Raw genomic sequence first — 24,813 nt, 5'->3', positions numbered from 1 at the left:
TTTCTAAACAATTCAATTGTTCTCAAAAGTTTTTAATATAATTCTTTGTAAATTTCAATTATTTTCAAAATTTAATTTATTTTCGATTAAAATTACTTTAAAAAATTAAATTATTTTTTACAAAATTTAATGAAATTCTTTTAAAAATAACTGTAATTATTTACAAAAACTCTAATAAAATTGTTTAAAAGAATTTAGAATAAAAATTTTAACAAAAATTAAATTATTTTCAACTTACAATTTTGATTGGATTTTTTCGAAAGAATTCAATTATTGAAAAAAAATTGATGAATTCTTGAAATGAATCCAATTATTTTAATTTTTTTATAAATACTTTATAAGAATTCAATAATAGTGAAATTTTATTGAAATAGTAGGATATTGAAAATAATTGAATTTTGATAAATTATTGAATTTAATTAAATTTCTACGAAGAATTTTATTAAAATTATTTCGAAAAAAAATTGAATTGTTAAAAAAAATACCATTAAAATTTTTTGAAAATAATTTAATTCTTTCAAGAAATTTAATTAAAAATTTATTGACAATAATACTTAAATTCTAATAAATAAAAGGAATGCTTTTCAAAATAATTGAAATTCTGCGATGAATTTTAATAAAATTTTTAAGAATAATTACACTTTTGGAGAAATTCCATTAAAATTTTTATTAAAAATAATATTGAAAATTCTGCGATGAGTTTTATTATTTATGAAAATAAATAAAAAATATTATTTATTTTATTTAATATTATTTTTATTATTTATTTTATTATTTATGACCTAATTTAAAAATTTCCAAACTTGGTAAATTATTACTGCCTTTATTTAACACGTGACATTATTATATAATGGAATTATTTAAAGTACTACTGAAAATACTGAATGATGTAATAATTTAACTCAATAAATAAGGCATTGAATGTAAACGAAATCGAATTACTTTGTATATGAGAATAAATCTTGAAATTTGATTGCACTGATGAACATTAATATATCTATTCGGCTTATTATCATTCAAGATAATATTTGATCTAGCTGAGCAATGCACGACGTAATTGGGTGTATAAGCATCTTTTAAATCTTCCTATTAAAGCCATCCGGCAACTCATATGGCAAACTAGTCACGTCTCTCTGATAATTTACTATAACGAAACGTAACACACAAACTCAATTGTCAACTAAACTGCCAGACGTCAAATTATTATTTTCTTTAATCTTCCCTGACACAAAGACAAATCACATAGTTTCTTCAATTCTTCGATTTCTTTTTTCTCACAATTTTTATTTCTTGCCTTTTCTTCTTCTTTTAATTCTTAATTTCTTCTTTTCTCCTTTTTATTTATTTTGCCTTTTCTTCTTTTTCTATTTTCTCAATTGATTTCTTCTTCTTCATTTTTTCCTTTCTTCTTTTTGTTTTCGATTTTCATTTAGCTTCTTCTTTTCATTTATTTTCTCTTTTCTTCTTTCTCTATTTTCTCTATTTTCTCTATTAATTTCTGCTTTTAATTTATTTTCTCTTTTCGCTCCTTTTCTTTATTTTCGCCTTTCTTCTTTTAATTTATTTTTTCTTTTCGCTTCTTTTTTTTATTTTCGATTTTCATTTAGCTTCTTCTTTTCATTTATTTTCTCTTTTCTTCTTTCTCTATTTTCTCTATTAATTTCTTCTTTTTTTATTTTCGCCTTTCTTTTTTCCATTTATTTTCTCTTTTCGCTTCTTTTTTTTATTTTCGCTTTTCATTTAGTTTCTTCTTTTAATTTATTTTCTCTTTTCCCTTCTTTTTCTTTTTTATTTTCGCTTTTCATTTAGCTTCTTCTTTTCATTTAATTTCTCTTTTCATTTCTTACGAAAAAAAATCCCTTTTCACTCTCGTTAATTATTTTTTCCTTATCGAATAGTTCGGAGGAAAAAAAGGAAAAGTACAAACAGACATAATTATTTTTTTTGTATATAAATGCGAATATATGAAATCCTTGTGCATCCGCAAAGTTTCCACGCATTGCGAGGATGAAAGGAAATGAAATTCGCCATATAGCCTATAGACTAAATCGTGGACATGAAACTCCTGCATGGATTGCGCTTTTAATCGCGAAAGTAAATTGCACATCAAAGCATAATGTTGGCTTATTAGCTTCTCAGTCATGGCGGAAACTCTTTTACACTTACGCGCTTAAGAATATATTATTACTTCATAGCTCTCTACGTGACTTTAAAAACCAATGGAATGCAACGTTTATGTTTAAAATAAGCCACTAATAAAGGCAAAATTATTTCACTAATAAAATACTACTTAACGCCATTGTTCCTACACATATAATGAATAAGAAACTATTATACAGAATTTAAACGACAAAAAAAAACAAAATTAGTCAAAATAAAAAAAATTGAGAGAGGAAAAATTTCTCCTCTTCTTGAAATTATTACTCGGAGAGTAAATAAATTTATTTGCACCACGTAGACTTTTTTTATTCGAATCAATAATTGTATATTTAATCAAATAATTATAAGGGTGATTTTACTAATAATTTTACAATTAAGTAGATAATTTATATTTAACTGGACATTTTTCATTTAACCAATAATTTTATATTTACCCAAATAATTAAAATTAATTTAACCAATAATTTTATATTTACCCAAATAATTCAATTTATTTAACCAATAATTTTATATTTACTCAAAAAATAATTTCAGTTAAAATTAAAACTTTAGATAATAATTGAATATTAAACTCTCTAAATTTGAATTAGTCAAAAATAAAAATGTTTTCTAATTTGAATTAGTGACTATGACTTTTTGCTTTTTAATTAGCAGATTTTACTAATAAACAGTCGTTTCTACTAATTTAATAGTAAAATTTACTAATTCAATATCAAAAAGTCAGTCACTAATTCCAATCAGTAAACATTTTTAATTTTTTGCAAATTCAAATTTATAGAGAAAGTAATGATCTTTATAAATAATAAAATTCATCCTAGAAATTAAATTATTTTCAAAAGTAGTAAAATTCTTCTGCAAAATTCAATTACTTTTAAACATTTAAAAAAAAATCTGTTCAAAATTTCAATTATCTTTATAAATAATAAAATTCTTCTCTGAAATTCAATTATTTGCAAAGAATTTAAATAAAATTCTTGTCAAAATTTCAAATTTCTCGTTCAAAATTTTTTTCAATTATCTCTATAAATAATAAATTTCATCCTAGAAATTCAATTATTTAAAATTTTTTTTTAAATTTCTCGTCAAAATTTTAATTATCTTCACAAATAATAAAATTCATCCTGGAAATTTAATTATTTTCAAAAGTTCTGATAAAAGTCGTGCAAAATTCAATTATCTTTAAAAGTAAGAAAATTCTTCGCAGAAATGCAATTATTTTCAAATTTTTTTTTTAAATTCTCATCACAATTTCAATTATCTTTATAAATATCAAAATTCTTCCTCAAAATCCAATTACTTTTAAACATTTTTAAAAAAATCTGTTAAAAATTTAAAATTATCTTTATAAATAATAAAATTCTTCTCTGAAATTTAATTATTTGTAACAATTTTAATAAAATTTTTGTCAAAATTTCAATTATCTTTATAAATAACAAAATTCATCCTAGAAATTCAATTATTTAAAATTTTTTTTAAATTTCTCGTCAAAATTTTAATTATCTTCATAAATAATAATATTCATCCTGGAAATTGAATTATTTCCAAAAGTTCTGATAAAATTCTTTGTAAAATTCAATTATCTTCAAAAGAAAGAAAATTCTTCGCAGAAATTCAATTATTTTCAAAAATAATAAAATTTTTCGCAGAAATTCAATTATCTTCAAAAGTAAGAAAATTCTTCGCAGAAATTCAATAATATTCAAAATTTCTTTTTAAATTCTCATCAAAATTTCAATTATCTTTGTAAAAATAAAAATTCTTCTTTAAAATTCAATTACTTACTAATGTTTTATAAACTTCTTCCCAATAATTCAATTATTTTCATAAAAAATAATTAAATTTTTTTTTTTTATAAAGTCTTATAAAATATAAAATAATGGTTTTTATCACTCGGGCATCTTTAATTATTATAAAACATGAAGTCATCGATTGCTCCGAGTCGAAGACTCAGAGTGATCGATTTCTTCATGTTTTATAAGAATTTTTTATAAGTTTCTTTAATTTCAAAAAGGTTTGTATTTGAATCTTTTGAAGAATTTTAATTCCTATGGAAAAATAATATATATATATATATATATATAGGTATTTAGATCAAATTATTGGTAAATTGATGTCAAATTAATACCAATTGATAGCAAATTTAATCAAATTGATACCGAATTGGATAAGAATTCAATAAATTGGTACCGTCTTGATTAAATTGATACCAACTTGTTAGCAAAATAGGCCAAATTGGTACAACTACAAAATTGAACTATTGTTAAACTGTATCAAATTCAATCAAATTAATACCATTTGATTTAAAGTAATACAAAATGGGTACAAAATTGAACCGAATTAAATCAAATTGGATCAAATTGGTAATTGAATCGAATTAATTCAAATTGGATTAAATCGGTACCAAATTGAATCGAATTGACACCAAAATGGACGAAATAAAATAACAATATTTATAAACATTTTTCTTAAAAATCTACATTTTTGCTATATAATTTATCAATGAAAAAATAGTTGAAGATAAAATAACAAAAAAAAAAAGTGTGTCTCAAGGATAAAAATGCAGGTAGAGTGTAATTTTTTTGCCTCCTTTTTTTTCGTTGTAATTATTCGTGCGCCGTAACAATAAAGATAGGTATATATATATACACTTGTATATAAAAGCGTGCGTAATCGGGTCACCAATGCGTAACCGGATACTAAGAGTGTGCTCAAACCGGTAAGCAATGGGTGTAATTGTGTATACATGTAACCAAAGTGTAACAATATAAGTTACGCACAATGCTAGTTCAGTACACACGCGATACAGTCGGTTGACCTCAACGGACGTTTTTTTTTTTTATTTTTCTACAACCTAATGTCACTGTTTCTTACTTTGCGGAGGCAATCTTCTCTCCCTATTCTTCTATGGTGCTGTGTGTGAATTGTGAATAACAGAAAAACCCTTTCAGAGCAGGTGATTCTGTTATAGAGTTTTAAATTTTCATTAACACACCTGCACACTTTGGTAATGAAATGTATCTACGAAAAAAGTTCATTTGCATTTTTTTTGTTGTGGGAATACTGAAAAAAAAATTTATTTGATTTAAATAATTTTAATAATAAATGTAATGATTATTAATTACTGTCGTAAATGTTACTGTTTCATTTATTATTTTGCAAATTAAAAATTTTTTTTATTTTGAAATATAAACATTAACTTTTCAATAATTTCAGATTCACAATTTTAAAAATTCATCTGTTAACTACATAATTAACTAATGTTTATTATTTTTAAAAATGTTAATAACATTTTTCGGAAGAATTAAATTATTTAAAACAACTTTTAATGATAAATAAGTTATTTTCAAAAATTTTAATAAAACATTCTTTGAAAGAATTCGATTTTTTTTTATAAATAATAATCAAATAAATTTTTTTTTCAGTGTACAATGTAGGAGAGAATATTTTTGGTTTGAGAAATTCAATTGTTTCGGAAAAAAAATTAAAAGTCTGAATAATTTACTTTAATAGTAAACACTTGTAGTGTAAAATATAAGCATTTACTCGAAAGTAAATATTTAGACAAATATTTGCAAAAATTGACTTGAAAGTTTACTCAAAAAGTACTAGAGAATTAATGGCAGAAGAAAAATGTGCGTGCATGGCCCTTTCCTTTTTCTTTATGAGAAGATGAAAGGGACTCTCTTGGTTTACATGTATTTGTTGTCTCTCTCTCTCTCTCTCTCTCTCTGTCTGTATGTGGAGTTTACTTGCGCTCGGAACGCAAAACAAGCACGTATACCTTATTAGACGTATATGCGTTAGCGCGAATTGATAAACGTTGCTGCGGCTGCGACAAGAGAGACTCTACTCGGAGAGAAGTTGATACCAGACTCCGATGGCAGCACGTAACTTACAATTACGCGAATACATGGATGTAAGACCGTTCGATAACACGTACCTATTGTCCTCGTTTGTAAGCGATGAGAACATGAGCTTACAAACTAGAGAGAGACTCTAGAGACTCTAGAGACGTACTTCACCAGACACGTGTGTGTCTAGAAGAGAGAGAAGCAAGGAAAATACAGACGTACACTTTCAGATAACAATCTCTGACGGTCAAGGGTGGAAAAAGAATCGTTGCAAATTTTTCACAACGCATTTTATTTTCCACAACTTTTTTTTTTTTTTTTTGCATTAAAAATGGTACAAATATTTTATTTTTCTTATTGTATTCTTGCACAAAAAGAGTACAATTATTGCTCTTTAGATTTGTTCTTCTATTCTTGCATTAAAAAGAGTACAATTATTGCTCTTTAATTTTGTTCTTGTATTCTTGTACTAAAAATAGTACCAATTTTATTTTTGTTCTTTTATTCTTGCACTAAAATAGTACAAATTTTATTTTTTGTCTTATATCCTTGCACTAAATATAGTATAATTTTTTTTTTCTTGTATTTTTGAACTAAAAATACTATAACAGACAGACTTCGCACTCAATAATTAATTTCAAAAAAGTAGCTTTCAAACTAAAAAAGTATCTGTCGAAAAATTAAATTTGACGACCAAAAAAGAAAACACATTTTAGACACTTTACAAAACTGACAAAAGTTACATTCATGAAGGAATTTAAATAGTTATCAAAATAATTTAATTTTTGCGAAGAATTTTATAAAAAATTTTTAAATAATTGAATTTTCAGGAAGAAATTTATTACATTTAAAAATAATTAAATTTTGCAAAGAATTTTATTTAAATGCCTCAAAATAATTGAATTTTCGGAAATAATTTTGTTATTTTTGAAAATAATTGAATAGTTGCTAAGAATTTTATTAACATTATCAAAAACAATTGAATTTCTGAAAAAAATGTTATTATCTATAAAAATAATTGAATTTATTCCGGAAAATTTTTATTAAAATGTTTAAAAAAAATTGAATTCACATGAAAAAATTTGTTATTTTTGAAAATAATTGAATAGTTGCTAAGAATTTTATTAAAATTTTCAAAAATAATTGAATTCGTGAGAAGAATTTTATTATTTATGAAAATAATTAAATTATGGCGAACAATTTTATTAAAATATTTGAAAATAATTAAATTCATGTGAAAAAATTTGTTATTTTTGGAAATAATTGAATAGTTGCTAAGAATTTTATTAAAATTTTTAAAAATAATTGAATTCCTGTAAAAAATTCGAATATTTTTGTAAATAATTGAATTTTTCTTAAAATTGAATGTTATTGAATTTTGATATTTATCAAAATAATTGAATTTTAGAAAAGAATTTTATTATTTATGAAAATAATTGAATTCTTGAGAAGAATTGTATAATTTTTGAAAAGAATTAAATTATTGTGAAAAAGTTTAAAAATGAATTGAATTTATGTGAAAAATTTTGTTATTTTTGAAAGAAAGAAAGCTAAGAATTTTATTAAAAATTTTAAAAAATAATTGAATTCCTGAGAAGAGTTTTATAATTTTTGGAAATAATTGAATTATTGCGAAAAAGTTCAAAAATAATTGAATTAATGTGAAAAATTTTGTTATTTATGAAAATAATTGAATAGTTGCTAAGAATTTTATTAAAATTTTCAAAAATAATTGAATTTCTGAGAAAAATTTTATAATTTTTGAAAATAATTGAATTATTGCGAGAAAGTTTAAAAAGAATTGAATTTATGTGACAAATTTTGTTATTTTTGAAAATAATTGAATTCTTCATAAGAATTTTTTTTATAAACATTGTTTTAAATAATTAATTTTTTCGAAATATAAAAAGATACTATGAAAATTGTATTTTAAATAATTAAATTCGTGTGGAAAACTTTATTTGTGAAAATAATTGGATTTTTCGATTAATTAATTTAAAATAGTATTAAAAGTTAAAACTAATTGATATTCTTCGATGAGTTTTATTATTTACGAAAATAATTGAATTCTTCCTTAAAATTTTATCAAACATTTTTTTTTTTAATTGAATTTCCATGAAAAATGTTATTACTAGTGAAAGTAATTGAATTATTGTGAAGAATTGTATAAAAATTTTGTTAAATAATTAATTTTTTCGAATTTTTTTTGAAAATGCTATTCTAAATTAATTGAATTCCTATGGAAATTTTATTTTTTTTAAAAATAATTGAATTTTGGATAAATTTTATCAAATTTTTTTTTAAAATAATTGAATTCTGTTGCTAAATTTCATGAAAATAATAGATATTGAAAATAATTGAATTTCGAATATTTTTTGAAAATAATTGAATCATTTTAAAAAATTTGATTATAATTTTTTAGAATAGTTTTTTGATTTCTAGTATTAGCGAATTTAAAGTAGTAAAAATTCTCAAAAAAAAAACATAAATAGTAGCTTTTAGTGTCTGAAATCTAAAAAAAAGGACACAAATAATAGTATAACGTAAAAAAAGTTGTAAATAGTAGGTTTTAGTATAGGTAAGTGCGAAGGCTGCTATAATTATTGCATTTCATTGTCCTTATTATATTCTCTCAACTAAAAATAGTGCAATTTTTGTATTTTTATCATTCTCACTGTATTCCTTTGCCACTAAAGAAAAAATGGCACAATTCTTGTTTTTTCCTTCTCAAATGTAAAGAAGAAGTCCGAGAATAACTGAAAACGAAGCGATGCTAAGGAGCATAAGTTCTGAAGTTATTATTACTCTAACTCATTATCGTTGATTACCAACGTCTGTAGTCTGGAAGTGTGCATTTTAAACTTCACGAGTCAGTGACACAAGAGAAGTCGTGAGAATCTTTTCAGCTAGTAACGCCTCTGCGAGGTACAATGACCATCTTCTTCAACTCATATAATGACTTATGCACATCCTTCCTGCGATTAGCTCTTGTCAATGTCAAACTACAACCGCCACCCTCCTTGACAAATCGATCACCACGTTCAATTATTTATTCGCAAACTCTCAATATTAAGCAGAAAAAATTATAATTAAAAAAGAAATTATTTTTTAATAGTTGTACGCTTTAGTAAATATTTATATACTTTTAAGTGAATTCTTTAGTAAATATTTTTTGTATTAAAAAATAAACTTACAAGTAAACTTTCAAGTACATAGTTGTACACATAAGTAAATATTTATATTTTCAAGTAAACATTTTCTATTTTAAGTAAACATTTACAAAAAATGGTTTATTTTATTTTTAACTATTCATTTAATACAATTTGCTATTATTAAATAAAGAATAAAAAAGAAGAATAGAAAAAATAAATAAAAAAATAAAATAAAGAAATAAAAAATAAAATAAAGAAATGAAATAAATAAATGAAAAGTAAAATGAATAAATAAATGAAATAAAAATAGAAAAAAATAAAAAAGAATTAAAAAAAAGAAAATTCAATTCTACTCGCACTCGCGCAGCAATATTTCACATTCTTTTCTCTCCCGTGAATAAGAGGGTCATGGACCACTGTGCAAAATCCAGTTCAACTGGATTTATACTATTCGATTAAACTGCCCTTCGATAGTAGAAAACTCCACCAATTACAGACACACTGTGGAATATATTCAATCGAGATTATAAAATTTCAAAAGGCGAAAATTATATGCAATCGGCCAATAAAATATACGGATTTACGGAATGTGGTCTCGTTAGTGATTTTCCAGTTCTTCTCTTTCTTAAACAAAAAAGAAAGAAAAAAATTGTGAAAAAAGAACTATGAATGTTTATGAGATCCTACATATCTGATTTTGCCACATGGAAAACGATCAATTCAAAACTTATTTTCTGCTTTATTGCGTCTGTTATCAGTTGGTAAATAAATCAAAAAGATATGTCAAAATTCTCTTCTATATAATATGTAGAAAAATTGTGTAAAATTCTTCCAGAAAGTGGAATGATCCTTGATGTTTGGAACGTGAGAATAGGAACGATAAATTGTTTTTTTTAAACTTTTGATCAAAGTTTAATTTTGTTAGAAAATTTATTTTGTAATTTATATTTAGTTTAGTATTAATTAACTGATTAATTAATTTAGTTTAGAATTCATTAATTTATTTACTCTAGTAGTAATTAATTTATTATTAATTTAGTTATGTACCTATTATTTAATCAATTAATTAATTTAGTACAGAATTAATTAAGTTTTGTATTTATTAACCAATTAATTAATTTAGTGTAGACTTAGTTAATTAATTAATTAAATTAGTTCAGGGTTAATTAATTATGAAATTAATCAAATAAGTAAAGATTTTAGTTCTTTTTGTTGGCTATATTTCCTTTTTTTGTAGTGTAATTTTAAATAATATTGAAATAGAAATTAAGTTAGAATTAAAAAGTTAACAAAACTTGCATTTAATTATTTCTTTGGTCACACGGAAAAAATTATTAAAATAAAGGTTTTGTTCATTTGGAGGTTTAAAACTTCGGGAAAATAAAGTGGAAAATTGTTTTTTATTAGAATTTGTTTAATTTATTATTATTAACATATATTTATTTAATTTTTTATTAAAAGTAAATTTAACGTATTTTAAATGAGATATTATTGTTGTAATATTGCTATTATTATATTATTGTTATCTTATTGTTGTTATTGTATTTTTGCACTAAAGAATGTCATAGTATTAAACTGCACAGTAAACAGGAAAAATTGTCATGAAAATAAATTACTTTATTAACTCGCATCAAAATTTATAGGTAATAAATTACACCTGATGAGAAATGGAAAATTTATTTCAAAAATATTTTTATTATTGAATATTGAATGAATAGTTCTAATTTAATAAATAAATAATAATGAGAAAAAAATGAAAACTCTTTATAAACAACAAATAAAAATTTAGTAAATTTAGTTTTTAATGTAAATTGTTTAGTAAATTTATTTAAAAATTTTAATTTAAATTAGAAACAAATTTATTTAATTTAGTGTTAAAAAAGCTTAATTTTAATTAAATTGTAAATTGAATCCGAATTAAAATTTAGTAAATTAACTTTTTGAAATTGAAGGTGAATTAAATTTTTAGATTTAAATTGAAAAGAAATTGAAATATATATTTAATTTAGTGTCAAATTGAAACTGAATTGCAATTTAATTTGAAACTAAATTGAAGTTTACTTCTAGTTTCAAATTGAAAAAGAATTAAAATTTGTTTTATTTAGTGGCAAATTTAAATTGATTCTGAATTGAAATTTAGTACATTTTGTTTTAAATTGAAACTGAATTGAAATTTAATTATTTTTGTTTTATATATGTTACTTGAAACTGAATTAAGGCTTATTTTTAATATTAGTTTTAAATTGAATCCGATTTGAAATTTAGTAAATTAACTTTTGAAATTAAGACTGAATTAAAGTTTATTTTTAAATTGAAAAAAAATTGAAATATATTTAATTTAGTATCAAATTGAAATTGAAACTAAATTGAAATTTAGTAAATATTTTTTTAAAATTAAAATTGAAATTTAATTGAACTTTAGTAAATTTTGATTTAGATTAAAATTGAAACTGAATTACAGTTTAATTTTAGTTTTAAATTGAAACTCAAATGAAAGTTAGTTATAGTTTTAAATTAAAACTTAATTTAAGTTCATTTTTAATTTTAAATCGAATCCAAATTGAAATTTAGTAAATTAATTTTTAAATTAAAACTGTATTGAAATTTAGTAAATTTAGTTTTAAATTTGCAATTGATACTAAATTAAAGTGGCTTATATTTGAAATTTAGATTGAAACTGAATTAAAATTGTATTAAATTCAATTTTGAATGTAAATTGAAACAAAATTAATATTAAAAAAAAGAAAAAAAAATTCGTATAATCCATCTTACGTCCTACACGCAATGTCCTAAGAGTCCCTTAAAAGATATATGTAGGTCGATCAAGGTTAGAGATAAAGATCAGTGTTGGTAACGTTTAAATGATGTAATTAACGCGCCAATTTCAAGTTCATAGCCTTATATGTTAAAGACCGGTGTGTGTATGCATCCAATAATGATCATGATGATGATGATGATTATGATGAGAGGTCTCCACAAGTTTCGTTACGCTTTCGCGAAATTGACCTCGAAATATATGTCCGCAAGTGAAAAAAGAGACTAAAACGTCCATTTTCATACAAATATTATTCAAGAACGTCTTCATCTTTCATCAAAAACAATTATTTAAACGAGACACGTTTCTTGATAGTTTTTAACTGCAAGGAATTGAGAGACCCATTTCGAATAAGATCTCTGTCTCTTATGTGCGCTTATTGAAACTTCCGGTGCAATTGGGTCTCTGGTGAAGAGGGGAATTCAGGTCTTGGCTCCCGCATATCAGCGAGAGACGTATGTATAATATTATTATTGTACATATTACAATGGCGTCTGTTCCCTGTTTGAACTGGGTTTACTGATTAACTCTCAAGTGATAACGAACAAAAGGAAAAAAAAAATTTGTATATCAGTTTTTTTTTTTAGAAAAAAGTGATGTTGAAACTTTTCTCGAAAATTTAAAAGTGGAAATAAAATTCAAATTCTGTTGAATAGTTTCGGGAATAAATAAACATTTGTTAATTAATTTAATTCGAATTTCCTTGAAGTTAGCGCCCTAGTAGAAATTTGTCATAGTATCTTTAAGGGCACTGGACAGTTCCACTGGAAAATTTCGAGGCACTTTACAGTTAAACTGGCTAAAAACTATAAAGTGATGTCACGCTAATTTCTTCAAGTTATTGTCCAGTCAAATTTTACAGTTTCTGATCATCAGTCCTGTAGAAAAACTATACAAAATAATTCACTTGGAAATGTCAAAACTTTCTTTATATTGACGTTACGTATTAAACACGTACAAATTTGAAAATATAACGTTAAATTTTTTTGTCAACAAATTAAATAAATTAAAATTTTACGAAACTATATTTTTACTGTTGGTGTATCTATTGTTCCGTATAATAAATGATTTATAATAAATTATCTGTAAAATTATTTTTAAATAACTACATAATTAAAAAAAAATATAAAAATTACTGATTCTTGAACACATGTCATTTTTTTACATTAAACAACATTCACTTTTTCCTTTAATTAAGCACAACACTGAAATAAATATTATTATTTTATCACACTACAAACTTATAAGTAAACCCTAATATGAAGAATTAATTCATTTCAAACGAAAAATATCTAGCGGTTTCGGGGAGCGAACTCGGGTCACACTGGGACGAAATACCTAAACGCACGCTTTACGCATCACGGCCGTTCTAGTCGATGGACGATTCCGGAAAAATAAGAACCATACTCTACCGGCAGGTAAAGCAGTTCCCTTTTTCATCTTTTCTAGCTCAACTGGCGAATTACTGGACAGCTACTGCATAACACTCTAAAGTTGAACTTATTGATTATTACTGTATAGAAGTTCTGTCTGTCCAGTTATTCTCATGGTACTGTCTAGGCGTTCCGTGAAATTATGTTTCAAAGTTTGTCGTGGCGTTAGCGCTACCGTCAGTCCAGCAACTGAACAGTGTTGTGTAGACATTTTCCATAAATACATCAGAGTATACACTGAAAGAAATAATTCGCGGGTGTAACTAGAATTATGTCTATTTTTTCCGTAAGGAATTAGTAATAAATTGTTACTGTCTACTGTCATTAATTATAGACAGTTCTGTTATTCAGATCGGAGAGCTATACATATGTCAACGTCAATTCATCAATGTAAAACATAACCTCACTTTATTGGACCAATTCTAACTTTTTGTATGTAACAGGTTTGTTAAATTAATATTTATACATATAATAAGAGTATATAATCTTGAAAAGAAATTGTCTTCTGAATTTAAAAAATTAGTTATTTTAATTAACTCAATTAATTGAAGCGAATTTTAAAAAAATTTTTTTTTTCTAAAGGAATTTTCATTAAAAATAAATTTTGATTGAAAAGAAATTTTTATTATTAAATCAAAATTTTAATATTAAATAATTTAAAAAATTTGTTATTTAGTTGTCAACAGTAAAATAAAAGAACAAAATTAAAATTATAAAAACTATAAACTGTAAAACCAAAAGATTTATTTTATAGAAAATATTTCGAAAATGTCAATACACAACTGTTTAGTTACTGAAACTGGCGGTAGCGCTAACGCCACGACAAACTTTGGAACATCATTTCTCGGAACGCCTCGACAGTGCCATGAAAATAACTGTACAGGACTTCTATGCAGTAATAATCAAGTTCAACTTTATATTTTCTTTAACAGTGTTATGCAGTAGCTGTCTAGTAATTCGCCAGTTAAGCTAGATTAAACTTCCATGACTAAAACTGTACAGTAACTTGAATAAATCTAGTCATGCCACGACAAATTTCTACTAGGGCGTCGACGCTAATTTTTTTCCACGTGGATTCGGAAAAGTGATATGCAATTTTTTTTTGGGAGATTTTAGATACTTGATAAATTTTAAAACAACCATTTTTGAAACGCAAAAATAGCAAAATTCGTTTTGAGTTTTGAGTTTTAATTTCCAAAAAGGAGACGCTAAACCTCGACGCTAAATGAACTTGACAGATTTTTAGGAACATGTACCAAAATTAAAAAATATTGTAGTATAGTAAAAATTATAGTAAAAATAAATGTTCGGCTTTAGAAAAGCTTGTCAGTGAGGGAACAATAAGGAAACAATTTTCAAACTTGTCGCAAAAGTTTGTTTATGACAAAAAAATTTTTGTTCTTTTATTTTTTTTTGTTTGAAAAGAGATGTCGGCGCCATTGAAAAATACTTGCGATGTGCAATTCTTTGTACATATATATGCGTGGTCAAGTTAATAACGTGGGGAGAGAAGATGACGAAGGACGAGACGGAACGAATACAACAAGAGGGTTTTACTTGAGATCGTGGGACGTGAAGACTTGCGAAGGCCTTAGAAAAAGTACTAAACGTCTCTTACTCGTCGGTTAGTTTGTAAACTAATTGCCGCAAATTACTTTTTCCCTAGAAAATTTTTATGAAAAATTACACTTGTTCCTAAATAGCTTTTTTTTGCGTCAAATTTTTGCAAAATAGGGACATGCTTCTTTCTTCTTATATTCAGTATATTCTATATTTATTTCTATCATTTGTATTCGGATACTGAATTTAGTATTTTAGTATTTTAGTATTTTACATTTTTAGTATTTTAGTATTTCAGTATTTTAGTATTTCAGTATTTTAGTATTTCAGTATTTTAGTATTTTAGTACTTTAGTATTTTTATTTTTTGGTATTTTATTTTTAGTATTAAGTACTCTATAGTATTTGCCACTATCTAGTATATTTAGTATTTGCTATGCTGTATAGTATTTAGTATTTTTATTTATTTAGTTTTTTATTTATTTTATTTATTTTATTTTATTTATTTATTTATTTATTTATTCCATATCGTATTCAGTACCATACAATTTTGTTGAATCTCTATCAATTCCCTTAATGCCCTAATAATTCTCTTTCGACTTTTGCTTCTCTTTTTGTCTACTCTAAATATTCTGGTTCGTTCTTTAAATGAAACAAACCGTAAATATATTTTTTATCATAAAGTGTACTTAGAAAAAAAATAATTAAAATTTTGACTCGAGAATACTAATATCGTATTATATATACTAGGAAATACTATATATAGTATATACAATTAATTTGTTCAGAAAGAAAAAAATTTCCTCAGTTTACTTTTTCCGTTTGTTTGGAATTACTCGCAGATAACGTTATTTGCTTATCGCTCAAGAATTTCAGTTTACTGACACGCTTTATTTCTAGGATATATTACATACCGCGCAAAAGCGTTGAAAAGTTTCTTGACAATTTTTGCATTTTGAAAATACGATATTTTATCAACTTTATCAAAAATTGGATTTTTTTTTTCAAAATTACTAAATAGATGTTTAATTAGTAAAATTTACCAACTTTGGATAAAGAGAAAAAATTTGGAAATCATGGAAATTTTAGGGAATTTTTTAAGCCTTGAAAAAACTTTTCATAAATAATAACATTTTTTTACAGGGATTCAATTATTTTTATAAATAATAAAACTCAATGCTGAATTTCAATTATTTTTAATACAATTTTAATGGAATTCCTCGAAAAAGATTATTCTTAAAAATTTTATTAAAATTTATCAAATGAATGTAATTATTTTAATAACCTTTGATACAATTTATTTATTAAAATTTTATTATTTTCAATACATTTTTAATTAAATTTTTTTAAAGAATAAAATTATTTTTTAAAATTTTAATGCAATTCTTTGCGTAACAATTCAATTTTTTTCAAAATAATTTTTATAAAATTCTTTTCAAAATTTTAATTATGTTTAAAAATTTACAAAAATTCTTGTCAAAATTTGAATTTTATTTATAAATAATAAAATTTTTCTCCGAAATTTAATTATTTTCAAAAATTTTAATAAAATTCTTGGCTGAATTTCAATTATTTTTAATACAATTTTCATCAAATTTCTCGGAAAAATGCAATTCTTAAAAAAATTCTTAAAAATTTTATTAAAATTTCTCAAGAGAATTCAATTATATAAAAATTTATTGATAAAATTCTTTATAAAAATTAAATTTTGAGAAACATTCAATTGTTTAATAAATTGTTTATTTTCATAGTTTTAAATAATTGTATTCCCGTAGAATTTTCTAATAAATATTGATTTAGAAATAAATTTCAAATTAAAATCTTTGAAAATTTGAACTTTTCATACTTTTAATTAAGAATTCTCTAGACTTAATTTTTCTCAATAAGTTTAATGGAATTTTCTTTTAATTATTAATTATTTGAAGTTTTTAATTTCTAATATACTTAATTGAAGAATGTCAGAATAATCGAAATTTCGCAAAAATTAAATTGTAAACAGAAGAATTTGAAAATTCACAAAGAACTTTTTCAAAAATTATTTTAAAAAAATTGACTTAATAAAGAATATTAGTAGAAAATTCTAGAAATGAATAATCATAATATTTATTATTATTATTTTAAATTTGAATTTCGCGCCATTATAGTTCTGAAAATTCCTGCCTAGATAGCATGAAAACTCGCTCGCAACCGAGATAGTAGTGAAAACGGCACACTTAGTTTGATCAGTATTATTATTATTATTAATATTATTATTATTACTACTACTATTTTTATAGTTGTTATTATTATCACTATTTTTATTATTATTATGGTTGTTATTTTTTTATTAGTATTATTATTATTACTCTTGTTTTATTCTTGTTTTATTTTTCTCTTACTCTTATTTTACTCTTGTTTCACTCTCTTTGAAATTTTATATTATTATTATTAGGTATTATTATGAGTTCTTTTATTCTTTTTATTATTATTATCATTATTATTATTATTTGATGACTCGGGTCCAGCATCGAGAGATTATAAAATGGTTGCCAACCCGACGCACACAGTGCAACTGTTCGTTTTTCTATTTTCGAACTCAACTGCATTCCGCAACTAGAAATATCTTGTGACTCTCCTGTACGTTGTTGACTGGAAAAGCGGTGTGTGCGGCTGCTTTTAATCCGGTTGTACTGCATTTAAAAGAAGGAAGGGGGATTTTACAAAAAAAAAGCTTTAAGTTTGTTATCAAAGAGAGAAAGAGCAGGAACCATTCAATTGGATTGTAAATGTCAATCAGATTCTCTTTGCGCGGCTCATTTTGTCGAATTATATTTATTTATTATTCACAATCTTTTCGCTTTATTTTATATATTTTAGATTGAGGAAAAAAAAGAAGAAAATGCTTTTTTTGCTTTTTACGACAAGTTAGAAAATGTTTCTTATTTCTATAATATGATGATGATGATGATGATGATCCCGCAGAGTCTGTACTTAAGAAAAACGTCCCTTCTAATCTATTGGGAAAATCTCTTCTCACTTTAGTTATAAATAGTCTTCTAATCCTGGAAATATTTCTTCGGCTGTGGTAATTTTAGTAATCTTCGACTTTACACATCTTCTTTTCGTCGTTAACTCTTCCACGCGTTTTTTACGGAATTTTGAATATTATTCTTATTCTGTTTTTTATTATTATTATCATTACTGATTAATATCATTATTATTGGTATTATTATTTTTTTCGAATTTTTCCGGAATTGTTCCCGACTATTATTTTCGTTATTTTGGTTAATTATAATTATTTTTATTTATTTTTATAAATTATAATTTCTTGCAATTATTTTTATTATTACGATAATAATTATTAAGGTAAACTATTATTTTTAATTTTATTATTATTTTCAATATTATTGTTATTAATATTTTTTTGATAGTGACGCAAAATTATTGCAATGAAAAAAAGAATAATTAATTAATTAAATTAATTGAAAAATAAATTTATTTCATTTGAACTTTGGGAACTTTAAGATCTCTTTATTATTAATTTAATTAATTTGTATAGCAGTTTCAGATAAATTTTTTTTCGTTCATTTTTCGTTTGTAAAAATCCCAAGTTTGAAAATTTGAAACTTTTTTGGAAAAAAAAGTGAATTGGTATTTTTTTTCCCTTTGGATTTAAAATAATTGCAAGGCAGCATTGTTACACTGTTGTCATTGTGTTTTTATCTTTCATTCTGATAATGACAATCAACTAATGATTTCGAGTATATATATATATACACACACACTTTGCGATATCGTTCTATACGGTGATGGTTTCTACCTGATAAGATAAAACTAGTTCCCCTCTTCTGGTAAACTTACATAGGAAGTAGCCTTCCTTTACAAAAGACATTTTATATATACATACATATAGATTTATATTTGTAATTGTAACTTTGTGTACGCGGATAATTTGCATTTAAGTAGTAGCATCTCTCTGTGTTAAATAGTGTATAAAGAATTATTTTTTTTTCCAACATTATATCCGCATATACATTGTGCCATTTTCTCTCAACATTGTATATAGATAATAAACGTCCCGGTAATACAAGGGAGTTGCGAGATAAAAATAATAGCTCTCGAGATAGAGAGTAAAATGTTACTTAATTGTGTGTAATTAAGAGAAAAAAAAAGACTTTTTTTTCTCTTAACCAGCGTTCACTTCTTCGTTTATCAATAATTAAACAAAATTGTTGTTATCTTTCACGGAAGTTTTTTTTGTCGCTCTCGAAATTATTATTTTATTTATTTTTACCAAAAATAAAAAAAATAGTAAAATTGGAAATAATATCGATATTAAAATAAATTGTTCTTCACGGAAGTTTATTTTTTGGAGCTCGAAATTTTTTTATTTATTTTTCGTATAAAATAGAAAATAATTTAGATTTTTTTTGGAGATCAAAATTTTTTATTTATTAATTATTTAAAATAGAAAATAATTTAGTTTATATTTTTTTGGAGAGGGGGAATTTGAATTTTTTTTTTTTTGAAATCAGAAAAGATATGATTGCATGTCGCTGTATAGGGGAATTCCTTCTTGGTGGTGATGTGGTCTTTTAGTTTGCTTTTAGTTGCAGGGGAGACTCTCTTTTCTTAAAATAACTGTGCACCACAAATTCACGCGATTCGGCTCTTCTACATTTAGATCTTACGATTATGAATGGAAAAATGCACGTGAATTCCTTGGGAATGTGCCAAAAAATCCTCTTGGCTATGACTACCGACTTTGAGGTAGTCATATGCCCGCGAGTCATCGCAATCTTCACCCGAAGTCACATACTCTGTGCAATAATAACATTATCAAATGATAATTAAATTACGATAAATAATAATTTACAAAATTATAATTGCAGTAATTTTATAAATTATTAATTAATTAATTACAATTAATAAATTTAAATATTTATTAATTATTTCTCCTTTCTTAATTAATCGAATTTAATTCTTTATAAAGATAAATAATAAAAAAAATAAATAAAATGAAATTAATGTAAAAATTTGAGTAAAAATTATGTGATACAAATAAATATTTATTTAATAATAGTCAAGTTAGTTATTATTTAAAACAAATAAAATATTGCTCTTCGCTTTTTTAGACTCCAATAAAATTCACAACGTTTATGATCGACAATTATAAAAAGAAGATAAATTTTTATTGTCTACGAGTGTTTATTTTAAAATATGCGTTACAAAAATTCTAAACGAAATATTTTTTCATATGTGAATATTTTAAGAAAATTACCCACTGCTATAAAAATCAAAATAAAAAAATTGAACAACTTGGAATATTATAAATTTTTTTGCGTGACAAATTATTGTTATTTAAATTAAAATCTTGAATTATTTAAAGAAAATATTATTAATTTTTGTAAATTTGTAACAATAAATATTTTTAAAAGTTATAATAAATTATAATAATTATATTAAAATTAATTAGTAAAAGTAAAATAGGATTAGAATGAAAAAATTAGATAATTAAATATATAAATAAATAAATGAAGAATTAAAGAAATAAAGAAATAAAGAAATAAATAATTAAAGAAATAATTAATTAATTATAATTAAAAAAGTTAGTTAAAATGTAAAAATGATAAATATAATGTTAATAAAAATAAATTGGAATTGATTCTTTTTGAGAGTAATGATTAAGAGTTTTGCTCTAAAGGACAGGAATTATTTCGCAGTAAATTAAAAAAAAAAATTTTTTTCGGAAACAATCTGATTTAGTGAGGATTTGAATTATATAAATGTCGAGCGATATGATTTTATATATGTATACATATTAGCGACACTGGAATTAGTATGACGATTTGCGAAATGTTTGCACGGATAATTGGATTGCATAAGAGTGATCATAATCTATGGTGGCATTAAACATTGAAATACGCGAGTAGCTCGTTGCAGGGACGAGTGTCGTGGATATTATTAATATATACAAAACCCGCTTACCTTGGCTTACCCATATCGATTGCTCTGATAAATAGTAAACTCGTATTCCTACGCCAGTCTTTTAAATTTTCCGGTAATAAACCCCCACACGTTTCTGATTTTTCCAATTCTTTATAAACAATTTACGAGAATAGTTTCAAGTTTTTTTTATCATATTATTATTTCCAATGATTATTATTAATATTATTATTAGTTAAATTTGTGAATTTAGTGTCGACGCTAAACGACGACGCTTCCCAAAAAACAATTTTTTGGGAATGAAATCCATTTTTGCTATTTAGCCAGTTTTTAAAAAATTTATCAAGATAGTTTTTTAGTTTAAAATTTTGAATTTAAGTACGACTGAAAAATGGTTTTATTTAACAAAAAAAATTTAGCGTCGACGCTAAATTTACGAATTTTGCTAGTTTGCGATTGTTATAATCGTAACATCGTCATAAAATCCCTTAAATTAATGTGAACACTTTTAGTTTGAAATTTTCAAAAAAGTAATTTCATTTTCTTATTGCTTCAGCGGGGAAAAAAAATTTAGCGACATTTTGCGTCGACGCTAAATTGACGAATTTTATTATTATCGTTAAAGGTCTCTGAAAAGTTAGTGTCGACACTTTTGGTTTGAAATTTGGGAGAAAGTGGTTTCAAGTTTTTTTGGTTCAGCAGTAAATAGAATTTTTGCAACGTTTAGCGTCGACGCTAAATTTACAAAATCTTATTTTACGATTGTTGTCACTAAAATTAAAGCTCCGGAAAATAGCGTCTTTTTTTCAGTCTAAAATTTCGGGACAAAAAATAGTTTTATTTATTTTTTTAGTTCAGCGGCAAAAAAAATTGTCGCGATGCTTAGCGTCGACGCTAAATTTACTATTTTTCTCTAAATTTAAATTGGGTTGAAAAAATTTTTTTAAAACAAATGAAATTGGCAAATTTTTTTTTTTTTTTTTTTTAATTCTTTTGGAAAATTTTTAAGGAAATATTCGTAAACGAGTTAATGAAAATTGAAATGTTTGGTAAGTGACAAGTACGAAAATAAATTTTTGGAATCTTTGAGAGACGGCGAGAGAGGAAGAGAGGGGGTGTATTTTCGAAATGAAATTCCATTGCGATGAGCTGGTGAGAAAGCTCATCGCGGAGAGTTGCTCTTTGAGAACATGCAGTTCTCAGCTTGTAAGTCGTTTCTAATCTGTCGTTTGGCAATGTTCCTTGTATTTATATAACAATTTAGGTCGTTCGCACTCGCTCCTTGTGTCCAAGTTCTGATCGGAACGTTGCCTAAAATGTCTTCACCAGACCAACAACACGAGTTATTTCAGAGTGGCGCCTGCACTTGCCACTGAATTTTCAAATTTCTTCCTTTTTTTTCTTCCTCTTTCTTTTCTCCTTCTTAAACTTTTTTGAGATTGCAATTTCAATTTTTTGAATTTTTGCTGTTTTGAATTTAAGCTTTTTTTGAATTTGAGCTTTTCTGAATTTGAGCTTTTTTGAATTTTAGCTTTTTCGATTTTAAGTTTTTTAAAAATTTTATAGCTTCTTTTGAATTTAAGCTTTTTTGAATTTTTCAACTTTAGCGATTTTCAGCTTTTTTAATTTAAGCTTTTTCGAATTTGAGCTTTTTTGAATTTTTTAACTTTAGCGATTTGAATCTAGGATTTTTTTGGAATTTAAACTTTTTAGCTTAGATATTTCCAACTATAGGGTTTTTTAATTCAGGCTTTTTTTACTTTAAGCTTTTATTAATTTTAAATTTTTTCTATTTTATCGATTTTAAATTTAGGACTTTTATAACTTAAGCTTTTAATAATTTTTTGGTTTCTTCGACTTTAGCAATTTTTAATTTAGGCTTTTCTGAATTTAAGCTTTGTCGAATTAAAGCTTTTTCGAATTTTAGATATATTCCTTTGTCTTGATTATTATTTGTCCCCTAAAAGACGAGTCGTAATAAAAAAATACAAAAAAAAAAAAAATAAAAAAAGTATTTAAAAGTAAAAAAATAAAATTTTGCAAAAAAACAAATCTCACCTTAATGTCAAGGTGCGCAACATTGAAGGAATGAAGAAAAGCTATTCCATCGAGGATCTGTCTAAGAAGCCTTGCAACTTGTCTTTCCTCGGGTATTTCATCTTTATCCAACACCATCTGTAATTCTCCACCGGGAGCCCTGGAAAATAAAAATTCAACTTGAGAAACAATGACAAATTTTCCTCCCTGCTTTTTCTTATCTTATTTTTTACGAGGAAGGCCGCTTTATCTTTAATAAACACGATAGGATTCTTTGATAACAAAAGAGAGAAAAAAAAAACTCTTGAGAGACAATTTTTGTTTTATACTTTATTTTATTTTTTCAAAGATTGCAAACGTTTTCTTTTTTTAAGCCCCTGGATTCCCGTTGTTTAAATGATAAAAAAAGAAGAAAAAGAAGAACAAAAACAATTTTCACACAGTTTGATAAAAGAAAGGTATTTTTATAGATAAAACTTTCGTTTCGTGACTGATAAAAATTTCACACATCTTTAGTGTGTGTTGCTTTGTCACTGGTAACAATTATAATAAATTTAATTATCGTTCGTTGATTCGAGATTTTTTTTCGTTAATTAAAAAAAGAAAAGAAAATAATTATTGGCAAGTTGATTAAGTGAAAATAATTATTAAAGTTAATTCAATAGCAATAAAATTTAACTTTACGTTTAATATAATTTTTTCTATACTTGTTTTTATTATAAAAAACATTTAATTTCGATTATTTCCTATTAGAAATTATTTTATGTTCTGAACGTTCAATTGAATGAAATTTATTTATTTAATTAAAAATTAAATTAAAATTTTAAACAATTGATTTTAAATGTATAAAAATTAAATTAAAATTTGAAAAAAATTATTTTAATTTAAGTTAAAATGGGAAATGGAAAATTTAGTGGAAAATGTAAATAATTATATTTACAATTCAAGAACGAGGACCATCTCGGTATTCGTTTCGAAGACTTGATGAAGAGAAACGAGATGAGGACAATGAGCCGCAGCATCCAGCACTGCAACCTCATGAAGTGCCTCTGCACGAAACTCCTGCGCTCTTCTTCGTTTTCTCAAAAATTTTGCTGCCCATTGCCTCCCACTGGACCTCTCTCTGCATCTTCGGACAGTTGCATATTTTCCCCTGTAAAAAGAAAATTAATTCTTTAATAAGAAATTTCGATAAGAGTATATTCAAAAAATTCTTCTCAATTGAATGATTTGCAATTATTCAATTATTTTCAATATCTGCGATTTTAAAAAAAATTTCCAAAAGAATTCAATTATTTATTAAAAAAATTTGATAAAATTCTTCTCTGAAATTCAATTATTTAAAAATATTTTATGATTTTTCTACTCAGTAATTTAATTATTTTAATAAATATTAAAATTCTTTTTAGGAATTCAATTATTTTCATAAATAAAAAAAACTCATCTTAGAATTTTAATTATTTTTTAATAGGTACAATTTTAATCGAATTTCTCGCAAAGAATTTAATTGTTTTCACAAAATTCCCCAAAAATCATTCAAAACAATTCAATTATTTAAAAAAATTTTTTAAAATTCGCGTCAAAATTTCAGTTATCTTTATAAAAAATAAAATTCAATTATTTTTAAAAAACTTTAATAAAATTCTTGTCGGAAATTTGAATTATTTTCAAAAAATTTATCTCAATTGAATGATTTTCAATTATTCAATTATTTTCAATATCTACGATTTTAATAAAATTTTCCAAAAGAATTCAATTATCTAAAAAAAAATTTGATAAAATTCTTCTCTGAAAGTCAATTATTTTCAAAAATAATAAAAATTTCGCAGGAATTCAATTATTTAACATTTTTTAAATAATTTTTCTACTCAATAATTCAAT

General features: G+C 24.0%; 1 protein-coding gene across 1 annotated transcript in view; it reads right to left on the bottom strand.

The window, feature by feature from the left end:
* Positions 1-24,813, bottom strand: part of LOC122501388 (death-associated protein kinase related-like) — a 161,121-nt gene that overhangs the window by 20,027 nt on the left and 116,281 nt on the right. The window contains exons 2-3 of the mRNA XM_043610795.1: positions 23,873-24,085; positions 22,954-23,092 (exon numbers count right to left, since the gene is read on the bottom strand). Coding sequence (XP_043466730.1) covers positions 22,954-23,092; positions 23,873-24,085 — 352 coding nt within the window. The remainder of the gene's footprint in view (positions 1-22,953; positions 23,093-23,872; positions 24,086-24,813) is intronic.

The sequence above is a fragment of the Leptopilina heterotoma genome, unplaced genomic scaffold (assembly GCF_015476425.1).
Source record: "Leptopilina heterotoma isolate Lh14 unplaced genomic scaffold, ASM1547642v1 Lhet_209, whole genome shotgun sequence".
Classification (NCBI taxonomy): domain Eukaryota; kingdom Metazoa; phylum Arthropoda; class Insecta; order Hymenoptera; family Figitidae; genus Leptopilina; species Leptopilina heterotoma.
This window is presented reverse-complemented; position numbering and strand designations above follow the sequence as displayed.